The sequence below is a fragment of the Enoplosus armatus genome, chromosome 1 (genome assembly GCF_043641665.1).
Source record: "Enoplosus armatus isolate fEnoArm2 chromosome 1, fEnoArm2.hap1, whole genome shotgun sequence".
Taxonomy (NCBI): Eukaryota; Metazoa; Chordata; class Actinopteri; order Centrarchiformes; family Enoplosidae; genus Enoplosus; species Enoplosus armatus.
This window is the reverse complement of record NC_092180.1, coordinates 20,142,440-20,166,936: the sequence shown is the minus strand read 5'-3', so window position 1 is coordinate 20,166,936 and position 24,497 is coordinate 20,142,440. Positions and strand designations below refer to the sequence as shown.

Below are 24,497 nucleotides of genomic sequence, written 5' to 3'. Positions count from 1 at the left end.
TCAGGATCAAGCAGATGTGCCCATGGCTGAGGCAGGCAATGACCAACAAGCACTTGCACACAGTTGCACAGTTATTTTTGCTTTGATAATGTTTGTTCTGTAAAAAAAAAAAAAATATGTAGAAAATAGTGTGCAGCAAAATTAAATGAGTGACTAAATCAAAGCTGGTTTAAAATGTAGTTTGTGGTGATTAAAATACTCACACTCATGAATATCCTGACAAAAACCATTTATTTTTTACAAATCATATTGTTCATCTTGGCTGATGACTTTTTTTGGATCATAGCTCTCTACTCCAACTTCATATCCAACTCAACCTGTAGAATTCTCATTTTCATTTCATGTTCTTCCTTCAGATATTTCATTTTATGCTCAACTTTTCATGCATGGTCATTTTTTCTTTGGTTCTCTGCTGTACGGTGGTCGCAGCATCTCCACTCATGGATGGCATAGCAGATGTGGAGGGTACACACTCACTGTGCACGGACTCTTCCAACCTGCTCAGAGTCCTTTCCTCTAGAAAAAGAACACTGTTAACAACAAAAACAAAAACAAACTCATATGGTCCTTAGAATAAAAGAAGAATACAGATTGACACAGACAGTGAAATGTAGTGTATTTACCAAAGGAAGTAACCAATTTAGCTTCTTTTGTGTTTTTACCATTTTTGCTCAGGTCTTCATCCGAACTGTCCAAATGGTCATCGTCTGGTCATCCAGAGGTTGCTGGTGCTCTATTATTGCAGACAGCAAGTCACTCAGTTCATCAGTCCTCTTTTTGTTTTTGGTGGTCCACCACCAGTCGTAAATCGCTCTCTTCTGATGTCTGCATTCTCTCATTTTAAAGCCAGTTTAAGGTTCTTCCAGAGGGCCTGTAAAGGTGGATATCACTCAATATAAGCAATGTCACAAAAATATGAAATGATAATAATGAAGATATCTCACCTGAAGTTGTGGTTACATTTTAATTTGCATTGAATTTCCTGCAAATTGCAGCCCCTCCACTCTTTTTCTTTTGCTCAGTAGCAGTAGTATGGTTTTTACTTTCGATAACTAGATGGTTTGACACAAATTGTTTTAGTAGTGTTTTTTCATACTCACTAAAGTTTTTTGAACGAATTCTTCTTGCCTCTGCCATTGTTCTGTCTCCAGATTCACACCAGTAATGGTGTTTTCTGTTCCATTCTGGGTTTTTATGAGCACCATTAGACCAACAGCATGTGCTCATACTTAACCTAATGAGGCTTAACCCAGGTGTTCTCATCTAGTCTTACTTACCTTACTCCTGGACTCCATAGTCTCCGACTAACTAAACCATAATTAAGCCACGTTCATGAAAGCTACTTAAATGTTCTAGTTTAGCTAATACACATTAAGGCCTAGTCCTGGCTTAATCTATCTAGCCCTGTCTGTGAAACCGGCCCTCAGAGTGTTTGATCATTCAATACATTTTATCCTTTATTTGTGTGTGTGTGCGCGTGTGTCTTGTTTGTCAATTTGTCCAATTGTTTTCTCATGAACTCTTGCTGCAGCTTCACCAGGAGGCTGAACACTAGAGGCCAGTGTTGCCTCCCGCTGTGCTGTAAATGTGAGCGTAGCACAATATGGCACCAAGCTATTGGGCCCACTTGGTCTTTGTTTGTTAATAAGTATATGACATTCTGACATCTTTTAAAGTGGATTTATTTTGTATATTTTTGTGTCTGGAAACATTAATTATTGGTGCTTTATAAGCTCATCTCTTTAAATGAGACCAAATGAAACATGCATCATTGTCAACATTTTTTATTGTTTACAGTCTTACACAGATCTAAATTCATACAAGTCTCAAACTTGCAACAAAAGAAACACATATCTCCTCTGCCACCAGAGGTTTGACCAAGCCTTATTTGGGCCAGTATTGCACTCTGGGTAATGTAGGCACAGTAAAAGAGGGAAAATAACTAAGACAGCTGTCAGCAGGCCTGTCACAGGAAAAACTCATACAGCTTTTACACAGTACTCCGGTCATAAAGCAGGAATTAAAGTGTGCTACAGACTGATCATTATAAATAGTCTGGAAAGAAAAACAGAAGAGATCTAGTGGCTGAGGTCGATCATTAGAGAAGGCTTCAGGATGCAACCTCTGTCCTTTTACATTTAATAACAAAATCTCCAAATCGTCATTCTACTCTGTTAAAGACGCTCAGTCATTTGACTCTTTGATTGGAGCAAATAAATCTGTAGTGCTTGGAAAAGGTCTAAAGGGGATGACGTCACACATAAATGCTTTTTACAGGAAAAAATATTCAGTTATAAATGAGTTGGTAGACTGGCACATCTGTAGTTTTAACAGCTCAAGGTCACTTCAAATGGATCCATGACAGTTGAGTCGAGTACAGTTTGGTATTCCCTCTGTTGTTTCAGTAGTCTAAGTCAGTCTTTATGGCTTTTTTTCTCTCTTTCTCTCCAAGCCTCACTGCTGGAGGCCATCAAATCAATAAACAATGTGCACGCACAGAGCCAACACAAAGGGGTCAACAGTCTAAATCTTGTAGTGGTTAAGAGAGAAAAATATTTAGAAATATACAGAAAAGATTGTATGCAGAAGTGGTTTTGTACAGCCTCAAGCATTTCAGGATGAACATCTGTACAGTTTTACTGGAGACACACACACATATAGAGCATTTAAATATACATGCATACTTGGCTTGAGTGTGTCCAGACGCCACACCATCTCTTCTCCACAACCAGCTGTGTGTGACATCCACAAAGTCATTAGCTCCACATGAAGCTTTGATGACTTCGGCTGCTTCACCAGTGGACGTCCAAACTCCAGCAGCGGCTTCAGGAGTGTCGGGGCCAGCAGTGTCAGTTGTGTGTTAATAAACGGCAGACGATGGAAAAGGGAGAGGTTCAGTAGGTGTTTGAAGTGGCACTGGGATCAACTGGAACTTCAGCATTATGGAAAAGCTGGTGCTAAAGAGATGTATTTGGGAGGCGAGTGCTCTTCAACGAGGGGTTAAATTGAGGGAGGAGTAGGGAGATGAAGGGCTATTGGTCAGTTACAGAGGACCAAGTGGACCTGCTGGCCGTAGAAGGGGTGGTTGGAGCGCTCAGCTACGGCTCGCCTGGCGATCTCCTCACTAGGGAAGGTGATCAAGGCCTCGCCGCTGCACTGGCCACTGAAGTTGTACAAGATGAGAACGGCGTCTGGCTGGAGCTGCAGAAGAAGGAAAACAGACAATAAGTGTCACTGATTTTAATGCAGCTGCACCGTGAAAACACCAGGGGGAGCCCACAAAGCAGAGGATAAACAATGCCCTGGGAGAGATCTTCTCCTCAAACCGGTCCAGTTAGGTAGGGGAAAAAAAAAAAAAAAAAAAAAAAAAGAGATTAATGGGCAGAGCTTAAAGAGCCAAAGCAGAGGACATGCTGTTCCCAGAGGACCTGAAACCCAGGACGCCGGTTGTGACGCCACACACGTTAATTATCCGTTAGTTTGCATGCATCCACGTCTTCATCAAAATCAAGTTTGATGGAAATCAGTTTCATTGAGACATGCAGATATGAAACAACTCACTGATCACATTAGCAATGACAGCATTAAAATGCATTAAGTCTACATGTTAGAGAACGACATGTGAGAGAGGGTCAGAGGGGTAATGCAATCCGGATAGTGTTCACTGGAAATGGTTTAGTTAAGGAGTGCTGAATCGAGCGAAGTTTGTATCTTATCAGTGATCCTACATCAATACTTGTGTTAGCAGAGGAAATGGGAAAGTATCCAATGTGTTTCTGTTCACTTCAGTACTGTTTGTTATTTCAACTGTGTAGTTTGTTGAAATCTAACATGGATATGTGCTACTGACTAAATGGTTTTTATGCTGACAATGTTGAGATGTTTAATGAAAATTAAAATAATCAAGAAGAGTGGTAATATGCACTTAATCGCTATTCAAAAGCTCCACTCTCCCTGAGGACAAGCATAGTAATAGTTTTCACATGAAATCTGATTTCACGGTTTAATTCCTCATCTCAGGTTCAGGTTGTGTCAGTGAGTGAAATCAAATACAGAAATGTTCCTTTTGAATGGAAATCATGCAGACTGTGGTCTCTACATGGGATGATTATCTGTCTCCACCCTACACAGAATGTACAAAATATCAAGGACCTCTTCCTCATATTGCCTTACAACCCTTTAAGCATTTTTGATCATTTGATATTAGATTTCCTATTATCTTTTTCCTAAATTCAGCCATTTAATTATTCCTTAGAGACACCTAAATGTGGTACTTTCAATACCAAACCTCTTGCATAGAGGTGGTGTCATCTTCTGCACATCATGCGACATGCAAATTATCTGCGGGAGGCAGCGGCGCCACGAGTCCACGTTGTAAAACTGAACAGATAATCCACATTCATGAATAAATGTAAGGAACAGAATCAGCAGTCTACAGTAATTACTCTTGGTGGTGTAATGTGTGTCTGTGGGACAACAGCTCTGGCCTGGAGTCACTTCATTATAGGATTTAAATGTAAAGCAAACAACAGTTTAATGTCCCTAATATTTCACACATTCTGTGTGCTGCGTATTGCATGTTCACTCGTGATTCAGCACTCCTGACAGTCCGACAGGAGAGACTTCAGTTATGAGGCAGATTTGATCGGGAGGCAGCAGGCCGACATGCTGGGTCAGGAGCTCAGAACCTTGATGGACCTAGATTGGGCATTCCTATTTAGATTAGTCCTGTCACATTGTTATTTAGCTGGTGCCTGTATAATGGCTCATGTGAAAAGAAAAAAAAAAAAAAAAGCATTGTGATGATTTGATCTCATGTAAGAGCGAGTTTTGTTCACTATAGCAGCCATCATGTTTCATTATAATCTGGGATTTTGTGTCCCACAAGTTATCCATAGGGAGCACAATAACATGCCAGTCATATTTAGGAAGCTACAGTAGATGTGTGAATGGCAACAGCAACTAAATAAACAAATAAAAAGGTTTCTTTGGCATAACCTCTGTGCTTTGCGAACTGTAGGAGCTCATTTCATTTTGAATCAGTGGCCTTACGAGTGTAAGCTCTCTAAGTATTGGTTTGGTGATTGGCAGGTTAAAAGATGTACAGTCATTTAAATGTTCAATTACAACATTTCAATGTGAAGCAGGCACCTGCTACATGTTTGAATTTAATGGTTAAGCTAGCCTACAGTGCAACATTTTAAGTTCACTTCTTTTTCAACCAAACTTTAACCTCGACGTCTTGACCGGCAAATCACCAACTCAGTGCTTACTGGAGAGTTTGATGCAAGTTCATTCCTGCATGTTGTGCATCAGCCTGAACATACAGATGTTAGTCTAGGAAATGCCTTCTCTGTCCACTCTGGTTCACTGGAGGCTCTTCTTACCTTGGGGTGAGTCCCTAAAGACAGAGCCATTCTTTGGGCTGAATCAGACTCCTGGCCTGTTCGCTCATCTGAACCATGCTGCTGTACTCGTCAGGGGCGTACTACAGATAGCATAATAATGAACGCACAGTCAGGGCGGGAGGCCTCCACATTGTTTCACACATGACAGTATACAGTTTTAGATACACACAAGATGCAGAGGTACTCTCAAAAATACTCGGGGAGGAAGACATAAACACACCAAACCGGAAGCGCACACACACACACCACACACACACCACACACCTAATAGTTGCTGAACAGGCTTTATTGGAACCACAGAGTGTGATTAAGCACGAGATTGTGTGTTAAAGGACACCAGTACTGCTGTGAGAACTGTTTTCTCACCCAGGGCCGGTGTGAGAGACGCTACTACAGCCAGAAAAACACACACTCACTCTATTAAGGCTACAATTACAGTAGTTCAGCCAACAGTCAGGACTGGAGTCAGCTTTACTCTCTCTCAAACACACACACAATTAGTTCTCCAGTGTGCAACTCAATAGAGGTTCTTATTTGGTGTGAATCTGATGCTGGCTGCCCCCTACAGTAAGGCACACACACACACTTTTAAGTATAGGGGTTTGTACTAGTATGAAATGACATAAGCCATAAAGACCAAAAGCCACACCCAACAGCACAACCCCTCCACCTCAAACCCCACCCTTCTCCCCCTTCCCTTCCCGACTTTCCAAACCGTCTGGAGCCACAACTGTCAGGGTTCATACCTGCTTCAGAGGACTCCACCTAATTTGGGCTGGCAGTGAAAAATATGGGCAGCACAGAGAAGGGGAGGAGAGCACAAGTGCACACATGTCCCTTAATTAAATACTACTGGGGTGTGATTTAGCAAAAAAAAGCACGAATGGTAAATCATTCTCGCTGCGGGGTTGAGAGCTCAGTAGTCCAACAGCTCCAGACATTATCATGTGGGGATGCAGGCTGTGGGAAAGCCTATTGTTATCCTGGTCAGTGGCCCAGCAGCACCATCATCATCAGGTGGCTGCTGTGAATGGTTGACACAACTTACAGTAACTGCACTGGGCCTTCTGGAAAGAAGGTGCCGCTTTAATCCAAGCGTGAGCATTTTACCAATAGAGCTAAAACCACTCATACAGCTGAAAACCATTCCATGAGTACAATTATTTTACATGCATAATAACCTGCATGGCAATAAAAAAATCCACAATATATTATTTTCTATCCACAAATAAATTTGAAAGGCAAACTTTTGCAGTATATGGCTGCAAATGTACGCACTAGGCATCTTTGTGTGGCCCTTGCATACTCCAATGCACAAATTTCAGATCTGTGCCTTCATTTCAGAGCTGATGTACTGACCTGGTATCCCTGGAAGAAGCTGAGAATATCCTTGACTCCAGTATTGTAGGGCAGGCCCTGCATCCTGACCAGGGCACCAGGCTGAGGCAGTACGGAAGAGGCGGCGGCTGCAGCAGCAGGGTGGGGTTGGGCTGCCACTGCTGCTGCCACTGCTCCCGGTGGAGCCGCAAAGTAGCTGACTGTGGACGGAGAAACTGGGGGGCTAGAGAGAGAATATGTCAGGTGAAGGAGGAGAATAGAGGCAGGAAGTTAGAGAAACATAGAAGGTACAAAGGGAGATGTGATAGTTTTTCACTGAGCTAGCGGTACCTCATGATGCACTAACCTGGGGTAGTAAGCTGTGTAGTTCATGTTCATATTCATATACAGGTGTGGGTGAGGGGGATAGTAGGCCAGAGTGTGAGCAGGGCTGTGTGCGGTGGTCTGAGGAGGTCTGGGAGCAGCCAGCAGGGGGGGCTGGTAGAGGGCAGCCTCGGAGAGAATGGCAGGTGGGGTGGGGAAGGCAGCATAGGCTGTGGGGGGAGACAGACCTGCAGAAAGAGACAAAGATAAATACATATACACAGAGTTATTTGCATGTTGTGTTCAGTGCATGCACAGTCCTGCCAGTAGTAAAGTGAAGTGTGGAGAAGTATATCAATAATTACAACATGCTGCCTGGAGAGTTGAATCTGTTACAATATACTCTCAACTATGACAGCACCATGACTTATGAGTTCTTAGGACATATTAGACAGAAGTCGAAGCAGACAGCAATAAGAATAGACCAGACTGACGGCCAAACCTATGAAAAAAAACAACCAGTTGGAAAAAAACCCAGATTTGTCCTTTAAAAACAACACATCAGAGCGGAAAGAGTCCCCCAAAACACCCTGTGTGCCAGGTACTTTATTTACAAAGCTTACTGTGTCCTTCAGTCATACTTACAATGTAAACACACACAAATGACGGTATGGATGTATTTACATACAAACAGCCACTATCAGTGCGAGGCTGTGGGCAGCTGTGGTCTCGCTCAGTGCCAACACAGTGACACAACACTGCTGACCTTGTGGAGGCTGAAGTGTTTCCAGGTGAGTCAGGGTGAAACTACGTCCAAAAAAAAATGACCTCAACTCTAATTCTACTACGGATATAGGTGAAAAAGCAAAACCACCTTTCTCAGGAAACTATTTAATAAATATAAGATAAAAAAGGGTGAAGATTTGTTAATCAATGATCATTCAAAAGAAACAGAGACACAGAAACGTGGCTGCCAATCCCAATCTAATCTCCAGCACTAGAGACAGATATGAGCCATAACAGAGCAAAGTACACAGTTGGAGCTGCAATCAGTCTGGTCTAAACTGGCAGAGACATAGCTGTATAGCATGTATGTTATACAGAAATACCAGCAGACTATGGCGCACTGAAACATTCAAATATTTTGATATTTAGTTTTTAATTTCTACGACATGAGTTTGTTTGAATCCAAATCGACTGGAGTTCAGTGGCACAATGTGGGCATCAAATATGTCTGCCAACTCTTACAGGTAGCATTGTTAAGTTGTTCAGTGTCCCAATAAGCAGAAAAAGAAAGCCTTATTCACTTACACGGAAGCTTGCAGGGTGGAGGGGAGAGGCCGCTGCGGTTCAGGGTTCCTCCCATCAGCACGATGCTCATCTCCTCTGTGGAGCACTGGAACACCTCCACATAACGGTCCTTCATGGTCTTTTTATGGCACTTCTGGGCCACCATAAACGCCTTGTCAGATGATTTCATTTGGATGAAAGCATCACCAGAGGGCCGACCCTGCAGAGAAGACAGAGGAAGAAATGGACAGAATGAAAGAAAGACAGACAGTGAGCAACAGAATACAGCACAAATTTCAACAAAGCAAAACAAAATTCAAAGGTGGAGGCATTTTTACTGCAAAAGTAACGTGATGGATTTGGCTAATATTTGGTGAAGAATAGAGCTGGGTGATCAAGTTCAAGATCAAGATTCAATTTGACCAAAATCTGTCACAGCTTGAGATCTTAAATACTTGTTACAATACATATTACAAATATATAGGATTTTGTTTATTAAAAACAAACAAACACATTTAACATGACATTTTACAGTTACACGAGTCCCCACCAGTCTGACCTGTTGGTTGAGAACCATGTGGACTCCATGGGGTTTGATGTCAACGGTGTGCTCTCCCATGAACTCCAAGATATCTTCAATGCCGGCAGCGTAGGGCAGGCCACGGAGGCGGACACAGTCGCGAGTGCTGCTGGCTGCTGGAAGGTAGGGAGGCGTGGCGAGGACCGGGACAGGCACGATGGGTGAAGGGGGTAGTGTGGAGATCAGAGGCGTGGACATGTAGCGGTTCAGGACCTAGCACAAGCAAAAGAGGAGGGAAAATGACAAATTAAAAAGACAGCAATTTTTCTGCAAAAGCCTGGAATCTCCTTCTTTTAACTCTCTCATGAGACGAGGACAACAAAGTTCATTTCACACCATTGACTGCAATCATTTAAATTTTCTGCATGTGCAAATGAGACACACAATACAAAGTTTAATACAGAAGAGTTCCACGGACTTGGCAAGGAGCACTGACACTGTTGTGGTCTACATACTACGACACTTCGTGTTGGTTTTCCCTTTAATTTGTCACCCATCTGTAGTTGTGCAAACTCCACAATCATCTGATTAATCCACAGTGTCGGCATATACTTTCGATACCATGTTTATACGCTTCTCTACGTTGTCATGACATCAGTTCTTTGGCGAGGGAAGCAGCTGTTGTTGGTATCACTCATAGAAAAAGGAACTCCTGGATTATTCATTGATAAGAATGCTTTCTCAAGAGTCTTAATCGGAAGAAAATAAAATGCATGGATTTGTCTACGTGATTTGTCTTACAATTAGTTTGTTGTATGTATCAAAAAGTACTCCAACTACGGCCAAGATACACATGGGCATGTTTGTGTCTAAAATAGGAAACCAAAGCCACAAGTTCCCCTCTTCATATGGACAGTCTTAATGTTGTTTTGAAACAGACATTGGCCTCTTTATTTCTTACATTACATTTATTTTGAATCATTCAATGCAGTATGTCAGCACTTTTTCTCAGCAGTAGTCTGAAGAATCTCATATGATGTGTTTTTTTCATGTCCTTACAAAACTTAAGAGCTCAAAGATTTCTCCAGCCCAATAAATTAAAAGGATTTACCTGTTGCACCTCAGCTGCAGTACTCCGAAACAGCTCGATATACCGCTTCCCCAGAATCTGCTTGTGCTTCTTCAGGGCATTCTGGGCGTACTCTTCACAAGAGAAGAGCACAAAGGCGTCGCCAGTGGGCCGTCCGTCAGGGTACTTGACAAAGAGCAGACCCTCTGCACCATCTGTAACTGGGCTCTCGGGACCAAGGAAGGACAGCACTTCCTGGGGTGTGGCGGTGAACGGCAACCCCCGCATACGGATAATCACCTGGTTCTCTTTGGACAGGAACTGGGCCACCTCGTTAGACGTACCTACAATCAGAGGACAGCTATGATTAAACACCTGGCATCATAAGTTCATCCCAGTGACACTCAAACAAGGTTCATGTTTTTTATGTTGTTTTTAACTTTCATCTAGAATTCAGCTAAGATTTCCAGGGAACAACACACCATCACCAAAGTTAGTAGAATTCATCATCTGGGAAACATGAATGTCTATAGAACATTTTGTGCCCATCTATCTTGTAGATGTTGGGACATTTCACAAGATATGTGAAAACTTTGACCTTGTGGTGGTCCTAGAGGAAAGGTCACCAAAGTCATTAAGATTCATCCTCTGGGGACCATGAACTGCAAACCATCCAATAGTTGAGATATTTCAGTTTGGACCAAAATGGTGAATCAACCGACCGACACTGCCATGCCAGAGCTGCACAGCTAGTGTGGTTAAAAATAACATATAGGATAGGAATGCCTGTGTTTGGCTAATCCAGCAAATTAAATACAAATCCAAGTATTTCATCACATTGATCCAGCAATCATTAAAATCCAGGTTTGCCATACAGGAATCATTTAATTGATTGGCAATATTGCCCAAAATGGCCTAATACACCTTGAGATATTAAAGAGAGAGCTAGCCTGGTATAAAAAAGTATGCAAACATTTGAGTTGACACATTTTTATCAGACATGGTCTGCCTCTGCCACCCTCGCTTCTCCTTCCATAAGACAACTACAGAAAGCTGTGGTGGACTCAGGTCCAGTCCTTTAGAGAGCTCTGAAGGATCTGCTCCAGGATTGCCTGAGCTACTATCTCTGAGTCTGTCTAGTAACATGTTTTTTTTAATGTTATGAACCATTTCAAGATGTGATATCTGACATCCTATGAAAACAGTAATGAACGCAAGTGTCACCATACAGTGTTAGGCAGTGTTGGCTGGTTTGCAACTAAAAGTGTCACACTGGCTTTGCTCACCAATGTGCGCACAGTCAGCTGTCACCATGTTAAGATTTTTCACACGTTTATTCACCGACCCCCATTACACAATCACCTGCATTGGTTTCCGGTTTATTTCCTTTGTTTATATCATGTTCCTCTTACTCTGCTACAGTTCAAGAAGAATTGGTTTGGGGTGAGACTTGCAACAACTAAGAGGATATGTTAACTTATATGACCATGCAAACAGGGGCTATAAAAAACGAATTGTCTCGTCCTATCTCGCAACCCTATAATTTGCAAGTAGCCCCATCTGGTTTAGTGTGTTAAACTAACTGACTTCAGGTCACAGAAATATATACGTACAGTACTGTGCATTTGCTAACAGTGCCATGTTCATTTAAGTTTTGTTTCAACTATATGGCTTCTTTGATTGCTTTCTAATCATGTAGAAAGTATACAGTACATGCAACAAATTAAACTACATGTCCAGACAGATAAACTTTCACAAGATATAAATGTCATCCAGTAATTGAGGTAATAAACATTGTGGATATAAAGTTAAGTGGCTCACAGTTTGTATATTACTACTCAGGCAACTAAGCATTTTTGTCTCTGTTCCTTCTATTACTATCCTATCCACTATTAATAACGATTTATAATTTGTATGGTAACAGGTGAAACAAATCCTCAAATTAAACAGCTACAATATCAAATTAAATTTTCCAACAGCAATGGCATAGCCTGATACACTAAATGTTTTGGATTATACATTCATTTACTGTGAGCTTCTTTCATTTCTATTGATAAATACAACTGTGTCTTGTCTGCTCTAACTATTTGCTTAAAGTCCAATGTGCTGTCAATCTGTACTGATCTTAACTCATCTGAGTAAAGTCCACAGTCAGACTGGCACTGGCCACTGTAAGTTATCTGCTCTGAGTGACTGTGTTTCTTTGTCTGCTATCTGTGTCCTGAGTTACTGCTGGCTGCTGCTCTATGGTCCAGAGGCCCCGGGCCACGCCTTTGTCTCTTCACACCCCCTTTGTACCAGCACTGAGCCGGTCCTTTCACCGGCCGTCAGCCTTCTCTCCCTCAGGGGAGTGGAGCTCGAGGCTGAACTGAACAGGTGAGCTGCTGTTAGCCAAGACTGAAATTTCTCTCCAACTGGCCTCTGAAAGGTTGGGCTGGGCTGGGGATGAGGAGGTGAGGAAGGGATGGGGGGCAGTGGGGAAAGCTCCTCACAAAGCGTCTTTCATTAGTCCAAGATAAGCTGCAGGAGAGTCACTGGGATGAGGCAAAGACACGGGTAATAGGAGAGAGAGCCAGAGCGCAAATGAGATGCCTTCTTTTACAGTCACTAAAGAGCTGCTCTTTTACAGATGTGGAAGGGTCTTGTTTTTCCTCAGAGATGCGGGAAAGCCATGAAATAGAAGTCTACCTCACACTAACAGAAAGCCTTTCACCATGAGTCTTCATACAAACATGGTGAGAATAGAGGAGAGGGAAAAAAAACCCTGAAATCTGACCTCCAGCAATCTTGAGGAATTCCTCTCCTGTGGCCTTGTAGACCTGAGAAGACAAGAGGAAAACTGGATTTAGCCATAAAGAACAAACTCATGCAGATTTAACAAACTCTGACAAGTCAGATTTCACTCAAATAAATAAAATACAGACAGCAGGAAAAAAACAAGCGATGGGCTTTTTAAGTGATATTGAGCCTCAGGGAATTTACTAAATGCCTAATTATTTAATCATCATTTAGTTTAGAAGACATTTTAAAAACTCACATTGATTATCTAAGGACCTCAAAAGGGGTCTAGTGTTCAGCTAAGCTTATCTTAAAAACACACAAAACAAAATGATGAAGTAATGAAGAAGTAAATGCTAAATCTAACCTCGATGTAACGGCTGCCCATGTGGTGCTTGTGGCGCTCCAGGGCCAGGTCTCTGTGTTCTGAGTTGATGAAACGAACTAAGGCCTCGCCGTTCCTCCTGCCCTGAGCGTTAAGACACAGGGCCACGCCACCCCTGAAACACAGGTGCACAGATACATGGACGAGTATTAACACATTAGGGTTATTAGAACTGGGTTCAACAGGGATGCCCAACTCATGACAGTTAAAGGAATAGTTTGACATTTTGGGAAATACATTTATTCACTTCCTCGCGAGAAAGACAAGAAAGAAAATGTTGTAATTATGTAATGTTTTAAAAAGATTACAGGTGCTGCAATATTCGGAAATGTAATGTAAATACAATAGAAAAGTACACACACTGGAATGAGAGCTTTTATTAGTGACGTTTCTATATGACACGGGACTTCCTGTAAAAGTATCCACACAAAACAAAATGAGAGCTATACATGTGATACATGAGACCAGCGTCAGGTTCAAACGTCACTAATAAAAGCTTAAGGCAGCTCTAATCCCAATGTGTCTGTACTTTCCTATTGTACTCACGTTATTTTTTTGGTATCCAGCACCTATTTCACCCTATATTCACCCTTTGAGTTTTTTTGGACATTCAAACAACTATTCTAGCATACTGCACAAAAAATGAAAAAAAGGGAAACAAAAAGCCACAAATCTGCACCCTGACTAACATGCTGAAAGCTCCAAAAATCACTTTGAAATGTTTTGATGCAGCAAAGGTTTAAATAAAGTTCATTGGTAAAGTAATGGGTTGTTGGAAAAAGCCCATTAAGTCCAACATACTTGGCAATACTGAGGCCTTTAAAGAAGCGAGCAATGTCTTGGTCTGAGGACTGCCAGGGAAGCCCCCGCGCTCTGATCACTGTCTCACTGTCCACCGGCTCTGTCTTACTGCTAAAGAAGGAGAAAAGCAAGACACATTAATGATATTCGGACCATATTTACAAAACAGATTATTAAAAGCATCCATGTTGATGACTATTGCTTTGAGAAAAAACACCATTGCTGTTGTCCACCGACTGTAGACACAGAAGCACTCAGTTAGTGCTTAACACGGTTAACACACTCCCATGATTAAATGTCAGGGGGTTGTCAAGGTGACAGGCTTTTGCCTGTCTGAGAACAGCAGGATTTGGCGCTCTGCTACTAGATAGCCAGGTAAGCACTTGATGGCAAAGTTGGACAGCTTTAATTACACACTTGTGGTTTCCTTGTTGCTGTAATCAATGCTAAGGGCCTGAGGTCTGAGGTCTAAATATGTCTGCAGGGGGGTAGTCAGTCTGTAAACAACACTGCTGGCTAACAGGTGCAAGATAGATGTACATTTATCTCACCCCACTTAATACATACCATGTGCCGGAATCAAACTTGTACTTCACGGTTTCAACACAGGAGAACGTGTGATCTAAAAAGTAGAAAAAGAAAATTGTAAAAATCGAATGTTGTTGGATCCTGAAGGTCCAAAGCAACGTTCAGTCTTTTCTGTAATGAACAGGTTCCCCCTGCCAAGCGATGTGTGTTTTTAAGCACTCTGCATTCCTGTTACTAATCACACCCAAAGACATAGTTGGCTGATTTTAGGAGGGTAAAGCCACAGGCGACTGCCACAGTCAAGATGGAAGATATCAGATCAAAGTTTGATTGATTTGCATGCACTGTAACACATCTGGAGTCAGCAATGAGTAGCGAATAAGACGGTTTGCTGCTTTTTAAAAACACATTTGAAGATTGATTACAATGAAAAATGCCAATTAGATAATTAGACAAATACAACAAAAAGTATAAGAATGTCTGGCTTGTTAACCAGAAATAATACAATCAAGACATTGTTCAATGATCAACAAACTATCACTCCTTCTAGTTAAAAGTGTTGTTTCTGTAAACATCTGGGCTTTGTTCTAGTTTCCATCAAGTAAAAACATGCAAGACAGGTTGTGGTACAATGCAAAGCACACGAATAACTGCTTGCAAACAGTGAATGCCACTTCACTGGTCTTCATGTAGGCCTGGTATTTTTTTGTTCTCTCTGCACACGTAGTTCAGGGTCAGCTACTAACAGTGCCATGGGAGCTGGTAGGCATTCAGCATAGATCAATGACAGATCATTTTAGGTACAAAGTCTGGCGGTTACTTACTGTAGGGCTCAGCCAGGATGCAAAGTGTCAGCTGCACCATGCTCCTCACCTCCTCCACCCCCATCAACTGCTCTGACGCAGCAGGGAGACCAACATCTGCACACATAGTTAAGGACACTGAACAGTTTAAGCTGCCTGTTATTTTGACTTTGTACTACTTGTTGATGAGTCATGCTGCTAGGATTTTGTACAATTTTCCTTGTATCTTCCCTGAAATATATAGTTGAAAAAGGAGTATTTATAACAGAGTATCAATAAGATGTAACTACAAAAACACAATTCTAGCATACAGGCAAGCCAAGGATACATTCCAACATGGAGGCGAGTTCGAGCTTCTGCACAGGGCCAGCGTTGGGACAGCATTTGTGAAACTCCTTCCTCACGTCCACAAATGAAAAAAAACATTCAGGAAGGACAAGATTCTGAAAAGGAAGAGACAAAAAACAAAAAGTCAGTATGACAGTACTGAAATCTGATATGTATATTGTATATACTAGGAAGCTAATGGACAAAGAGATGAAAAAGAGAATCATCTTGAGTCAAAGTTATAACCAGGAACACAAAAAGGATGGAAAAAAAATAATGAGTAATTCAAAAGAAATGTGTTACTTCTTAATACAGGTCAGTGCCCACATTCATGAGGGAAAGAAATCATATCCTTGAAGCTTATTGCATTTAACTCAAGCACATTTCTGGAAATTAACTAGTTACATGTGTTTAAAAAAGTCTCCATACGGTTTATCACACACTGTCATCTTAGTGGAGCCGTGAACAGAGAAAGCCATAAACTGGTATGATTATTGGTATTTCAAGGCAGAGCATGACATGCTAGTGCTGAGCTATTACCAAAAAAAATATCTAGTGGAAACATACGCATTTAAAACATTTTCATTTTAACAAACAACTCTATAATATGCCAAATAAAGTGTCTGGCAAAATAATTAAATGCAACTGGAAACATTTCATTTTGGATCTCAAATTCTAAAATTGTACTTAAACATGTGTCTGTAGTTTAGAGACACAACAGTAGGAAAATGGGAACTATTACCTTTTTGGAAGCTTCGGGGTGGAGGGCCTGTCGGATGACAAGGGGACTGTTGACACAAAGTGTGTAAGAGCTTCTGCCGAGGCATTTCAGTTCTGATGACACTGACTGCTGGAACTGCATAATGAAACAGAGCAGAAGGAGAAAAGAAAATTAAACAAGGATTTCAGAATTTGTACCTATCATAGGAAAGTGGGACCATCAATATTAAATCTGAACATACCTAAAATATCTAAAAAGAGAAGAAAACAAACAAGATGTAATTCATTTTGAATTCATTTACTCCCTTTTACTGACAAACATTCAGAGACTTCACGATCAATAAATATGATTCGAGTATCTGCTGTGCAAACACCATTCACAATGTGAAAGTGAGAATTACCCAGCAGGCTTTAATCTAAAAAAAGGTAGACAAGTGAAGGTGGTGCTGTGTTTGACATTTGACTGTGTGTTTGTTTCTCATTAGGAACGAGGCTTGTCTAACAGGTTTTAGTGTTTGCCTAGCGAGGGAGGGAGCAGACAAAGGAGAGGAATGATCACACCACTAAATCACCATGATCACAATTTTCTCTTAGCACAGACAGACAAGAGGAAAAACAAACCATACGAGTCCAACCTGCCTGTCTCCACGTTTACGTAAACTCTGACGGCTACAACACCCAATCCTAAATACCAGCAACTCCCACATATGCACATGTTTATTTATAACTACCACATTCAATGAGCCCCACTCCTTGTGTTGTGTCAACCTGTTGTTGGCAGCATTTGACTGTCAACAGAATCACTTCAATATAAACATACACTGAGGCAAATGACATCTGAGGTCAGAGGACTGCATTTCTGAGAATGTTTTACATTATTTTCTTGTGATTTTAGATGATTCATCAAAGGAAGTTTTTTTGTAGGTTGAAAGCTGTGTTAAGCAATTTTTGATTGAAATTGTGAGAAAAATATCCAAGACTCTTAGGTTGCTAAATGTTTTACCAGCTACCAATTTACTTTGGCTCCCTGCCTTTTCGTGATGGGCGTATGACGTAAAATTCCATTATCTTGAGCTTGTGTGCTGAGAGCGGCTGCTTACATTTTTATATTGGGCAGTGCTGGGGTTTGGTTGAGAGCCGTTGGGAGTCAACCAAAGAAAACAAGTGAAAGCTGTTGATTCTCAGTGATATCTGCAGTACTAGTAATACTTTCACATACAACTGGGAGTTAGTGGATTCATTGTTGATATTAAGGGACAGGGTCTGATTTAGATCACCTTACTGTACGTGGCTTCTGAAACTTAATATACTATGACTAATAATTCTTAAATCAAACTTTGGCAAAATTATTCTCTATCATCTGTACTTTTGACTTGAGCAAGATCTAACACCCAAAACCCACCCATCTTTTTGTCCTCTCGAGCCATTTGGCTGACACTGGACACCAAATTAGTCCATTAAGGCCACAGCTGTTCTTGTAGGGTATTTGGAGAAGATGTGGGAACCATAAACAGAGATATGTGGTAACTCATACACACTCCCACCCAGATTTCTTTGCATAATAGTGATAAATAAATAAATAAATAAATAGTGAAAATAGTGAAACCTCTCTAAAGTCATATTGACTTAATGCTGCTTGTATTCACTTGTTGCTCAATGTTCCCATGCAAGTTAGAGACTACCTTTTGCTCATGTCATTGGCCACTTCAGAGAGTTGTAATGTTTTTTTCCCCTTCTTCTGATCCCCTGATTCCTCAAAGTCACCTTGGTAAGTGCAAAATTAGACTGTCTGGGTGTGAGACCACCTAAAAGCCTGTGACTGACTAGTTTCACATGGCCACTAGCTATATATGACAGATCCTGAGACAGTGAGTGAGTATTAGAGGTACGTGTTGAGGCATGCTCCTTAACAGTCAGAGAGAAATGCAGGGCTATTTGGCAACACCAACCAGCTGCTGACAAGGGGAGAAATGCTTTGGGGTTAGATTAAGGGGGTTTGGGATGGCTGGACAGAAACGTGAAAGAATCATTGATCTGAGAAAAGACAGCTTGGGTATTTGCAGTGGGCCCATGAACACCAGCAGATATATAGAAGATCACTGGTCACTGAAAGAAAAATAAACAAAGTTTTTTTCAAAACTATGAATTTTGTCAAATCATCATTCAGTGCAACTTCTCTTTGCTGTTGAGTAAAAAACATAGATGGACTGTCAGTACCATTCTTTCAACTAAGCCCCTTGGACTTCAGGTCAAGGTCATGTGAAAACAGGAGCAGCACTTAAAATTTGCAAGCTCAAGACCCTTGACAATTTCCAAAAATGCTGCCATGGCTCTGGTGAAAATGAAAACAGCAACAGATTCAGATAAAGCACCAGAAAGTATAATTCTTATGTATAATGGTTTTACATGGAGAAAAGTAATTGTATTACATGGAGATGCAGAAAGTTCACACATTAGTGGTGGGAAGCTAAAATAAGTGAATAGCCATGTTGGTGAGGGGACCTGGATCCAGGGGTTATTAATTGCCATAGATAATTGGATGACAGATGTGCTGTGTTGGTTGTCAGTCTAATCCCAGACCTAAATGACTTCTTGATTAGATAAATTAGATTAAGGTTAGTTACAATAAACCGTCTGTGAGAACAATCTGTCAACAGGTAGATTTTGGTAACAGGATATACCACATGCTCAACTGTTTATGTAACCTAAATATTATTCTTAACTGAAAGGTGGAGCCCAGAAACTATTTGTGAAACAATGTACAAAGAGGACAGCTATTCTAGGTGCTTTGCAGGTGATAATTAACAAATAGGAAAACAACTTTTGGTCAAAATGTTAATTATCATACTCACAATATAATATACAGAATTCATTCTTGGTACATCTTGACAACATCAAATGTACCTGCCCCTTTTTTGATCAGAGTTTAGTTTAATTTGCATATTACACTGCATGTAAACAAACTGTCCTGATCACAGTATCAACATATCACCTCAACAGCACACCAGCTGTAACTGTCAAAATAGTAAAGTAGTAAGACACAATTGTGGAATCTAAAGTCCCTGAATTCTTTCATTCAATGAATGTACATATTCTGTGCATGTACAGGAAGTCACCTGCACAGTATTTGCTGTGTTTTTGTTTGAGGTGCATTGTGTGAAAGCTCACAATACCAATTTAAAAAAAACAACTTAAAAACATAATCTTTCATTGTTCTAACAGCAAACACAAAAATCCAAAACTATGATTTCCAAGTTCTGTAGATTAATTCAGCAGCACATTTTAAGTACAGTCATACAGCACAATTTCATGTTTACAGTAATAACAGGAATAATGTTTGTTCATAGCTGTGCATGCAGCTCCACCTTGGCCAATTACTAAAGCCGGATTACAGAGAGAAAAGCAAATGTTTTAGAAGACCTAGTGGCACACCCTCTCCCTTTCTCCTCCGTGCTAAATTGAGCAAACAAGCTGAACCGAAGACAACCCTCGCACTGACAACAGATAGGTAGAGAGACAACAGGCCATTGAGCCAAACTCATGAACAGTCTGCAGAATAAAGGTCAGAGTGCTTCCACCTTAAATTAGCTACATTTCATTTTCAATGAGCATGATCCATATAGTTGTAATTACAGTTAATGTGGGAAATACAACACAACCACCCATAATTCAAGTTCCACTTTCTTCTAATTGTTTCTGTAATTTTTGCAACTTGCTGCCAAAAAACATGTATGCAATATATACGCAAATAAACATCCATCTACTTAAATAATAAATCATTCCAGTGATACGATCATCATCATCATTATCATGCCTTCATTATTATTTAAAATTAGCTGCTCATTACCAGTTATGATGTGATAACCCATGTCACACTTTCTGTATGATAATGCCATCTCATTATCTGAAGAAAAGAGTCATTTATTTTAATTCAGTTCTAAATCAACTCAATCAAATCAACTAACTTGATCTAAATCTGTTTCTCTGTTTCAGGACTCACACACTGGGGACACAAATTTCTCTTAAACCAACTTTCCGTCTCACTCTACCGCTCTGAAAGGCATTTCCACAGATGAGGGGGAGGAGGTGGCCTTTGAACATGGTCCTATCAGAGTTTGCTCTCCAGTGTAGCCGGACTGTTTGTATGCAGAGGTGAGGTAGGGTGGTGGTGGCTGAAACAAACTCCGATAAGAGCAGCAGGGAGTGCCAGGGCAGTCCCTGTGGTAACTGTTTAAGGCACCTAAAGCTAAACACACACACTGCCGTCACAGCACATCATGTCTCATGATACATAAGAGTTGTACGTTGCATTCAGAATGATAATTTCTTACTGGGCTAAAATCAACCAGGATACAAATTGTGTGCAATGGGGGAAAACGTTTTTGTAACAGCAATTATAGTTTAAGTGTTATGTTATATATGAGATATTTCAGTGAGTTAACATGAACTTTATCATTAGTAACTACTGCAGGTTTTCTCTAATAATCATCGCGTAAATTAGAAATCTCTTTACAGTTTGGGGATTAATTAATCCTTGCCCATGTGTACTTTTAATCCAGTTGCTAACACGGTCTTTACATTGTGAGCATGTCCGTCACAAGCCCAAGCACAGGAAAAATCACAGAGAGTGGGGTGAGATGAAAGAAAAGACCATTAATAGCTGTGCGTCCCAATATGTCAAAAACTGAAGCAAAAAGGTTTCCAGTGCTAGACAACAGGTTACCCACTGCACTAGTCGTCTCCCAAAACATTCATAGTCATAAACTTGACATTTTGGTCTTAGGAAACTTTAGACACACCCAGCAGAGATGAGAGAGCCATGGTGATGAGCCGCAATAACTTCATCATCATAGGTTTGGGTTCTTACAAATCAGACTGATTTTTGCCTTTTGCCATAGTGTTAAAACCCAGGTTGGGTGAATCATTCTTGTGATTCATGTCACAATATGGCTGCCATTACCAGCAAGCACCAAATATCTGTAAGTTAACTCAATGCCGTTGCCAGCAATTCTGGCTGTGGTCTAAAACGGTTGAAAAAAACAATTAGATAGTGAAAAAAAAAAAGGAGTGTCAGTTGTCTCAGTTTCACAATGACAACAACAACAACAACAACAACAACAAGGTGTGTGAGGTCTCACATCACATGCAGCTCCCTGCAGGCTGCGACATGCTGTCAATGTCCTGGACTAAAGCCAAGCCTGTACAGTCAGCAACAGCCTGACAACAGCTAAAACATCAATCACGTGCACACACCGTAATGTGTGTCACAGCTACAGTCATAAAACACAAACACTCAAGTACCAGCATGTCGTCTATAGCCATCATCTTACACATCAATCTATTCTGACAAAGCCCTGATACATGTCATTTAGCATTCACACTGTATTAATGTGTTCTTTTTTCATTTCTTATCGGGTGTATTCACGTGTGAAATGACTCTACGGACAACTGGGCAACTGATCCCTGAAGTAAATCCTACAATACAAGGGCTCCTATCACTCTCTTCTGAACAAAAATGGAAAATCAGTGTTGTTCTAGGATTTGGTTAACTGCCATGTAGTGACTTTCATGCACTGGAAGTAAGGAACTAGGAACGAAAATTTGCACCAACCATTAAATTCATTACATTAAAAGTTTTAGACCTTTATGTATGGACTTTACAGCACTTTAACCTGAGCTTCTGCACATGTTTGGGAAAAGAAGGGGGGAATGAACATATGCCCATCTCTATGCTACAACTTGAAATTGACTCATTGACAGCATTTAATTAATATGCAGTGTGTATATTTGTCTAATCTTATTATGGATCAGTATGTGTGTAAAGGAAACACAATAATGCAAAACATGTCAGTAGGTTTGTAAAATTACAAAAGTTTGCACAGATCCAAGTGCATGTGTAACACAGCCCTGCTAATCTCTCCAGCCTTCTCTGCCTTAATAAATCTTTCACCAAAGAAAACCGACAGATGTCCTTGGGGGCTCTGACTACACAGGTCAATATGCCAAGCCCACCAATAAGAGGTCGCTGCTTGTTTCCCTCTATCATTGAATGAGCTGGAATGGGCAACCCCATCTAAAGAAAAATAAATAAATAAATCAACACAACACTTCAAAAATGTCCATTTTGTTTTCTTCCCTGAATCAGGGAGAGAATGACCAATAGTGAGAGAAAGTAAACGGTGAGACAAAGGTATGAGAAGAACAAACTGATTACTTGGGTTAATATTTGAAGGTTCAGCACACAAGCTAACATACAGTGGAGCTGAAGTCTTACCAGGTCTGTATGAGGTACAAATGACTTCAGCATTTAGACCAACCTCCCATGACGTTTTGACTATCTTAGGCTACGCGTTGAGTGTCATAATCCCAGCAGAATCATTGCTATAAAGCCCCAGAAAGAATTTAAAGACAACGAATCCCTTTTCAATCGATTACCACAAACAACCTCCTTGTGCAAGCACAGCATTCACACCACAGCAGCATTAGTATGAACTCTAAGACACTGTTAGAGCATGATAATGAGAGGTTTTTATGAAATAAACAAACACTCTTGCGAGGGTGGTTGAAAAACATGTTTGGCAACACAAGCGCTTTTGTCAAAGAGCACCTCCTGACAGGGAGGAACCAGAAAGCAAAGTCACATCTAGGTCCTGAAGAAGTGCCTAAAAGATCTGAAAGCCTCCCCTCCCGTCTGTCCTGCAGGCTAAAAACAGAGGTGCGGTCCCAGGTAAACATCCCGGCTTCCAGATGTCTGCAGCATGCATCAGGCCGAGACAAGACTAGACCTGCAACTCCTCCTTATCTCCAGATACCTCGGGCTCTGCCTATCCTCGCCCCTGAGCTTCTACAAACTGTCAGCAGAGTTTAACTGTCAGGGCCAAACCAATGACACATCTCAACCAGGTGGAAGACCATTTTTCTAAAAAGGTCATCAGAGAAATTTGACACTCTTCACATTAACTTACAGCCTAATACAGAGCCAGGCTTGTCATGTCTCATCTCGCTCTGGGCAAAATAAAATAAAAAAAGTTGTCTTGGTTTAATTAGCTTCTGAATTTCTCATAATAGCAATGGCCCAGAGATTTCTAACTTGGTGTGAAACAGAGCACTAGGACTTTAAAGGAAAAGATTTAAATATCCCTTAAGGAAGGTTGAAAAGCCCCTCACCTTTAAGTGACCAGTAAGACTCACCTGTTGCAGAACTTTATCCAGGGGCTCAGCTTCAACGATGTCGTCCAAAGTCAGCCCTGTCTCCTCTTTACACTGGTCTGTCAGCTCCAAAGTGTCTGGCTTCACAAAACATCTCTGAAGCTTCCCGACCTGTGAAGGGATTCAGCGTTTCATGGCGCAGAATACAGATTGAACAAAAAAAACCCAGCTAATTTATGGCAAAGTATAGGCTACAGGCCCCCACATTCAGGAAATAAACTCTTACAACAAAGTCAAACAATTGACAATGCAGTTGCAAAAAAAGCACGTAATTGTCAATACAGCTTTGTTTAGGGCTATATCAAGCTGACATGCCAAACCAAAAAGGTGTGTTTTCTCGCATTAGGTGAATTCACACTCCTCACCTGCTTGTTAAATTTGGCGTCGCACACCTGTTAAAAGGTGAGCTAATAACGAGACGGCTGGACAGAGAATTGATGTAGCGTTAGCTAGCTTAAAGCAGGCTACAGACGGTTTCAGAGAGCACACCATGTTGATTTAAATGTCAGACACACTGTTCATTACAGGTAGACACTATGCCACAAACACTCTGGCTACATAAGAAACCGTACAACGAAGGAACAGGTCAGAAAGGTCCGTACCTTTTTCTCATGTAGATCCACAATTTGCCACACCAAGAGAATTATTTCCCTCTCATCCGAACCCAGTTTACCCCCATTTGCACCAGCTGTTGCCCCAAAGAACACCACCAGAGTATCACTGTGCGAAGCCATCAGGGACCACAAGGGTAAAAACTACAATTAAAGCAAAGATTAAAATAAAAATAACACGAGGGTTCACCTTTTTCCAAGTGATAAGAAGAGCGAACAAAAGGGCTGGAAACTCAATTGAGGTAAACGGAGAGAGAAAAGGGGGGAGATTATTTTCAGAGGAGCCACGAAAGAGTTTGCGGTCAGAGACTCTACCTGTTGAAGTACTTGAGTGTGCTCTATCCAGAGATACTGGTTTAACTGGTAAAGAAGGGTGGAAATCCGTGTTTCTCTCACACGAACTCCAT

The 24,497-nt window shown here is 41.0% G+C and overlaps 1 protein-coding gene across 2 annotated transcripts; it reads right to left on the bottom strand.

Moving 5' to 3' along the window:
- Nucleotides 1-1,768: 1,768 nt before the first annotated feature.
- On the bottom strand, nucleotides 1,769-24,475 carry esrp2 (epithelial splicing regulatory protein 2). 2 transcript variants are annotated; one of them, XM_070902152.1, is made up of 16 exons: nucleotides 24,406-24,475; nucleotides 24,082-24,234; nucleotides 23,462-23,590; nucleotides 16,293-16,406; nucleotides 15,552-15,666; nucleotides 15,245-15,340; nucleotides 14,460-14,514; nucleotides 13,893-14,003; nucleotides 13,074-13,206; nucleotides 12,705-12,747; nucleotides 9,971-10,272; nucleotides 8,899-9,132; nucleotides 8,361-8,559; nucleotides 7,093-7,297; nucleotides 6,768-6,969; nucleotides 1,769-3,201 (listed from the first exon to the last, which is right to left on the bottom strand). In XM_070902152.1, exons 2-16 carry the CDS (start codon nucleotides 24,211-24,213, stop codon nucleotides 3,040-3,042), a joined length of 2,232 nt encoding a protein of 743 aa, XP_070758253.1. In that variant the 5' UTR covers nucleotides 24,214-24,234; nucleotides 24,406-24,475; the 3' UTR covers nucleotides 1,769-3,039. The 2 variants fall into 2 exon arrangements, with proteins under 2 accessions (XP_070758253.1, XP_070758262.1); XM_070902161.1 differs by lacking the exon at nucleotides 24,406-24,475 and adding an exon at nucleotides 5,388-5,488 and having other exon boundaries at nucleotides 3,067-3,201; nucleotides 24,082-24,402.
- Nucleotides 24,476-24,497: the final 22 nt, after the last annotated feature.